Below are 7084 nucleotides of genomic sequence, written 5' to 3' on the forward strand. Positions count from 1 at the left end.
TGTACGAAGACGACAGCAATAACGTGAGATGCTCGTACTGAACGAAGCTGAGCAGGTGCGACAGACGAGAAACAAGAAGAACATTGAATTTTTGAAATCATTGGGTTTCGTCGTACGAAATGGCTAATATCTTAAACATTGGAGGTGAACCGATCTTTGACGACAGCGTCGTCAAGATTGAGACACACACGTACAATCCGTACGCTAACACAACGTTTGGACATAACGATGAGATAAGAATACCCATACAACAGCAGGATTTATACACGTTGCCGTGTGAAAGCTTTCTCTACGTTGAAGGACGATTGGTAATAAAGAGAAGGAATGACGAGTCTGTGACAACGCTTGCGAATAATTGCGTGGCGTTCATGTTCGATGAGATTCGATACGAGCTCAACGGTGTGGAGATTGATCGCAACAGAAACGTTGGCATAACCAGTACCATCAAGAACTACGTATCGCTATCGTATAATGATTCTCAACTCATGCGGAATGCTGGCTGGGACGTTACATCGAGCATACCGGAAGGATACTTTAACTTTTGCGTACCGCTCAAGTTGTTGCTGGGCTTTTGCGAGGATTACAAACGCGTCGTTGTTAATGCTCGTCACGAATTAATTTTGATACGTGCGCGTAGCGATAACAATTGCATTGTAGGAAATCCTGCGACGGAGCCGGAAATCGAATTGTTTAAAATACAATGGCGAATGCCTCACGTTACGTTAAACCAGGTCAATAAGCTATCTATGCTACGGGCCTTGGAAAGCGGGCGATATCTTAGTGTCAGTTTCCATTCGTGGGATCTGTACGAGTATCCCATGTTGCAGAGCACGACCAAGCATTCGTGGGCCGTCAAAACGGCGACTCAGCTGGAGAAGCCGCGGTACGTTATCTTTGCGCTGCAGACCGGCCGCAAGAATATCATGTCTCAAAATGTTAGCGTATTCGATGCCTGTAATTTGACCAACGTGAAACTTTATCTAAACTCCGAATTTTATCCGTACGACGACATGAATCTGGATTTTACTAAAAATCGATACGCCGTTCTTTTCGATATGTATGCGCGTTTTCGTAAAACTTATTACGGATACGATTCCTTAGATACGTTTTGCAGCTTGTATACATTCCTGATGGAAGGACCTTTTGTTGTCATTGATTGCTCGCGACAAAACGAATCTGTCAAGAGCGCCACCGTGGATGTGCGAATAGAATTTGATTGTAAAGAAAATGTACCTGCAAATACTACCGCCTATTGTCTCATCTTGCATGATCGTGTAGTCGAATACTGTCCGTTGTCGAACGTAGTGCGCAAACTCATGTAAATTGCAATATCAGCAGATATTGCAATATACGCAGATATTACAATATAAGAGACACTGATGTACCGCGATAGGATACAGATTGCTCCGCCGTTTCGTTATGATCGTACCGACGTTTGTCGATCTGCAGGGATTCACCGTCGGGATGAAATTTGTCGTAAAGGAGGTGGCGGTTCTGAGAAACGGGACCGTTTTGGCACATTACATTTTTACATGTCCCATGCCATGGAGTCTCCTCGCGAAATCCGACAGATCATGCGCTTCCTGGTTGATTTCGAATCACCATGGACTACGATGGGAGGACGGAAACGTGTCCTACAGCATGGCGAAACATCTAATTACGTCGGCCGTACTTGGAGAGGGCGGCGAGACGTCGACTCTTGTGTACGTCAAGGGATGCCAGAAACGAGAATGGCTGGTGGATCTGCTTGAGAATAAAGCGAGAAGACATCTAAAAATTGAGACTTTAGATGCAGATTACGGAGATATCGAATCTTTAAATAATCTATTTACTAATACTGTAAGATGTGGAAAACATGTTAAAAATTGCGCATTACAAAATGTATTAAAAATATTTAACTGGTGGTCGCAACACCTGAAAAAATTATGATTTTTTTGAAATAAATTATATATATATGTATATATACGTTTTATTTCCTTTTCCCACATACTTTGTAGTATAATATAGATGTTTTAGCTGTTCAAGAGCTGTTTTTAGTTGTTTAAAAAAAGTTTGATAGCGGTTCAATAGCAGTTATACAGATCGCAGTTATACAGATAGCTGTTTTAGTTGTTTGATAGCTGTTTAAAAGCTGTTTCTAGTTGTTTAAAAGAAGTTTGATAGCGGTTCAATAGCAGTTATACAGATCGCAGTTATACAGATTGCTGTTATACAGATAATTGTTTAAAAGCTGTTTTTAGTTGTTTAAAAAAAGTTTGATAGCGGTTCAATAGCAGTTATACAGATCGCAGTTATACAGATCGCTGTTATACAGATAATTGTTTTAGTTGTTTGATGGCTGTTGGAATGAAAAGGTTGGCAGCACTGCTCGGTGTAACCTATCTCTCTCGCCCTGTTTAAGTTTGTCGCCACGAGCGCGCTCTAGTGTTTTATGTCGTCAGTACGTTCGTGTGATCTCAGAGAGAACGACGTGTTAAATAGATTTTGGAATAAGAAGATTTTGTTCTCTTGCTTTTCCTCACCCAACAGGAATTTCCGATAGGTTATGGGCCTAGCACGCTTCCGCAGCGCTAACTAATTGCCTTTTTTCTTTGCGAGCGATATAAGTAGGCAAAAAGGGGGAAAGAAGAGCGAGGCTTAAGAAAATTCTAGAAGGCCACGAAGCCGCTGAAACCGAGGAAAACTGCGATTCAGAAATAGAAATTGTCTCAACGGATGGGTAAAGTATAACATAAAAGCTATTGCTTGATATAATCAATAAACGCGTAAATATTTAATGAAAAGAAAAAAAAAAGGGAAATGCAATAGTGTAAAAGGTTAATTGTACGAAAGTAAAAATATGGTAGGCACATTGGTATGCAGAGACCGATGAAAAACAATGAATCAAGCATATATTTAGAACAAAATAGATATATGTAACTTAGACGAGTGATATCGTAAGACGAAAGTGTGTGCGTTTTGTTTTATTATCGATGCTCTAGTGGACTCATGGAATTCGAGAGAGTTCGGTGTCGTCGGGTGGGTTCTAGTGTTGATACAGCGCGGTACGGGTTTCTGCATGCCGGTGTTTTTGTTTTGTTTTGCGTCTGAGTGTGGGACAGCGTTGCGTAGGAAACTTGATTGTTCCGGTGCGAATAGTCAACTCGACAAGTTTAATAAGACCACGTAACAATAAAACGTAATAATCAAAATAAAATCGACATTATTGAATTATCTTAATGAAATTAAAGATATTGATCATTAAACGAATGGAATCATTAAGGAATAAGAAGGAAACAAACGAGCATTCAATTGAATAGTAAATCAAATGGATTTACGGCAGTACTAAAATAACAAAACGATTAGACGAAAAACGATCTGGTACAATAGTTTACAAGAACATAATCAATATAAATCAATAAATGTTAATTATTTGATTATTTTAATTTTTGTTTTGACAACCGTCGTAAATGAACCAGTCACTTGTTAAACAGAGAGAGAGAAAACGAAAGCTTGCGAGGGATCCAGAAAACAACGAGTAATAATGAATAGCGTTGATTTTAAGATTTGAATCAGCTTTAGACACAGAAACCTGCTTCTCGGGTGATTGGATTCTCTGTCTCAGTTATGTTCACTGTGGAGAGGATTCTTGTCACTAGAATCATTACAGAAGTGTGTGATAGTAGCATGCATGGAAGTGTGATTTGTTTCGAATTTTCGGTGCTTGCTGTGCGGCATCGAGATTCAGAAGCATTGTCTCCTATCTGTCAGAACAGGAACTATAAAGAGGCATTACGACGTGTTGCGATTGCGACATTTGAACGAAAGGTAAATAATCGTGTTTTTACAGAGGAAAACGATACTTTCGTAGTGGCGGAAGATAATATGGCAGATAGCGAGCAAAACCGAGAGGACGGCGACGGTTTACAAAAACCAAAAGGTCAATTGACTTCTGCGACTATTATGGAAAACTTCAAAGCTCAAGCCTCAGATGAGATTCACGAACACGGTCAGAACTCAGGTAAAATTAGCGAGAAGGTTCGGAACATGCCTTGTTAATCTCGATGGATAACGAATCGCAGGGTATTAAGAATATCTAATTTTTACAAAGAACAAAATCAACGAAACTGTAACAAACAGTTGATTCGAATAATAATATAATAATAATTAAACGAATAGTGTAAAAGTAACGATAAATCAAACTTGAACAAATCTGCTAATTCTTTTTTGTGTCTAATCTCGCAAGAAAAAAGGATTCCAGTAAACTAACACAAAAATATATAGCCCTACAGGACATGCTGAATCGAACAATTCAGATGCAACAAGAAGCTAAAACTGAGTTTGGAAAATTATTAAAAGCTAAACAGGTAGAAACGACTAGTGAGAAAGCAATTCAAAGAATCGATCAATCAAAGCCGCGAATAACGTCAATTGTCAATATGCCAGCGGTAAACTCTTCAACACCCAAATTTCAAAATTCAGTAGTTTTAGAAGATATGATTAGAAACATTTTCCGTGAAGAACTAAACAAACTAAACTTAGACACAAACATTCCAAAAAATTGTGCTCAGGAAAAGGAACAAACCACGCAGGCTAACAATTCGAATATGGCTGATCAAATAAAAGAAGCTATTCGAATTGAGGTTGTAAATAAAAACAATAGCACAAAAAGAGATTACAAGCTAGGTCCCCAAGTAAAGTTTGAATACTTTTATGAATTTTTCAAGTCAGAATTGCGTACCAACGATTTACTTTACGTTATAGACGAAAAAATAGCTCCCCCAAAAGGAACAAACGATCAAATTAAAGAAAAACATTTACACAGTGTTAGAGATATTCTAATTAATCGAATTGATCAGACATATCACTCTAAGATTCTAAGTATTCAAGATCCTAAACAAATTCTTAACGTGTTGAAAGAGTTTAAACGATGCGAGACAAATTTAACCAGTGTTAGCATAAGACGGCAATTGTATTCCATGGAATACAAAGAAAACGAGTCTGCGATGAAATTCTGGGATCGGTTCGAAGAGTTGATACAAAGTTATGAAAATATTCCGGATTCAACTCCGCTCTCTGACGAGGAAAAACGAGACGCCTTTTATAATGCAATATTGCCTGTTTTCCCAGAAGTCCAAACACTCGACTTTATGTTAAAAAATCAAACGGGTAAAGGACTAACCTACAACGGACTTAAATCATTTATAGTTGAAGCCGAAGCTAATCGAGCAAATGCAACTACTTCAAAGAAGACTGTATCTGCTTTCTCGGCAGCACGTTCGAAACGATGGGTGAACGAACGATGCTACGAATGCGATGACTATGGTCATCTTCAAAAGGACTGCCCGAGAAAAGGGCGAGGTCTCAAAAAATGCTATGAATGCAACAAATTTGGCACTCACAAAGCGGCAGATTGTTGGCAAAGGCTTAACAAGTCAGGTCAAGGACGCGGAGGAAAACGACGTGATGAAAATGGAAGATATGATCAAAGATTACATTCCAATAATAAACAATCTTTCAGGCCTCAGAGCCAAAGAAACCAGTTCAGAAATTACAACAAACAGCGAGGAACATTTAACAGAAACAACAGAGGGCGTACGAACGAGAACAAGAGCTTAAACAAATGGAATAAAACTAATCCCAACGGCGGTAACCAGCGTCAACAATCCCAAACTGGAGCGAACACGGTCCCAAAGGCGAATTTTGCATCCCAAATGACAAAGGCAAATGACAAAGAAAACATGGAGAAAGGTATGTATAATGCTTTATTTTCACTTACGACCGGGAGAGAGACGATTGTAGAAGAATCTAACGACTGTACAGAAAATATTCAGTCTACCACCTTTGTGGCGGACTCGGGAGCCACTGAACATTTGACTTTCTCAAAAGATTTTCTTAAAAACTTTAGCGATGTAGGGATTAGTATAATTAAATGTGCAAATAAAGACGAAAAGGCAAATTTACTTACAGAAAGTCAGGGACACTTGTATTTACTTACTAACACGAAAAATAAGAGAGCCTTTGTATTGAATAATGTCATTTACTCTAAATCACTATCAGAAAATTTGTTATTTTTACGACGCTTTGCGGAGGCCGGGTGGAACATACACTTGGACAATAAACGAATTGATATTTATGACCCCGAAACAAATGAAACATTTATTTCGGGCATATACGATAATCCTTATTGGATAATTAAATTCGAAATCAACAAAAAACAGGATTTGAACGATGGGCAACGATTTCACGAGCTTTCGCCCACAGTAAACTTAGCTACAAATGCTGAGAAAAGATCAGTAAAAGAACAAATGCATGATATCGGGAAGACTTGTGAGTCGAGAACGGAAGTTCAGGGTGAAAGTGAGAAACTAACTGAAGAACGACTCGAATATGAACAAACAGGGAAAATAAAAGAAATAAACAGTCAGGAAACTCAGGAAGAAAAAGACAATGCTGTTAAAATGATTGATCAAACAACCGTTGAAACGACTGTTAAGACTACCGAGAAAACCTCAGAGAAATCAATAATTGAAAAGGATTACTTTAAACGAATAACTTCAAATTTTGATACAACGATTTTGGATAGAAAAATTGTTAATATTGACGAATTGCCTTCGGTTGATTTGTTGGATTGTGATTCACCGTTTACGGATTGTTATAATAATTTTATTAAATCTAATAAAGCAATGTTGTGGCATGTACGTATGGGCCACGCATCCCTTAATTACTTAAAAAAACTTCAAACGATCTAGACTGAAAATGAAGAACTCCAAAAGGTTAAGTTTGACCGATCGATTCTAGATTGTGAAGTCTGTGCTTTATCCAAAATACAACGATTGCCTTTTAAAAACGAACGAGGACGAGCAAAACGACCGCTGCAGATCATTCACTCTGATTTGATGGGAAAAATCTCCCCAGCAACATACCCTTCAGGTTATCAGCACATTGCAATTTTCATGGATGATTACTCACGAATGGCTATGGCTTATCCGATGAAAAGTAAAGATATGACGGGTCATTGTCTTGAGGAATTCTTGAGAAGTTCTAGAAATCTGTTAAGCAGAAATGAAAAAGTGTGTTATTTGCGATCAGACAAAGGCACAGA

General features: G+C 38.3%; 1 protein-coding gene and 1 long non-coding RNA gene across 2 annotated transcripts; both read left to right on the top strand.

Moving 5' to 3' along the window:
* The first annotated feature begins 2632 nt into the window (after window positions 1-2632).
* On the top strand, window positions 2633-4038 carry LOC143896744 (uncharacterized). The gene is made up of 2 exons (XR_013256739.1): window positions 2633-2719; window positions 3830-4038. It is a non-coding gene; the product is annotated as an uncharacterized LOC143896744 (long non-coding RNA).
* A 187-nt stretch (window positions 4039-4225) lies between these two features.
* LOC143896745 (uncharacterized) lies at window positions 4226-6731 on the top strand. The gene has a single exon (XM_077404761.1). It carries the CDS (start codon window positions 4275-4277, stop codon window positions 6729-6731), a length of 2457 nt encoding a protein of 818 aa, XP_077260887.1. The 5' UTR covers window positions 4226-4274.
* Window positions 6732-7084: the final 353 nt, after the last annotated feature.

The sequence above is a fragment of the Temnothorax americanus genome, unplaced genomic scaffold (genome assembly GCF_048541705.1).
Source record: "Temnothorax americanus isolate GAGA-0224 unplaced genomic scaffold, ASM4854170v1 Scaffold196, whole genome shotgun sequence".
Classification (NCBI taxonomy): Eukaryota; Metazoa; Arthropoda; class Insecta; order Hymenoptera; family Formicidae; genus Temnothorax; species Temnothorax americanus.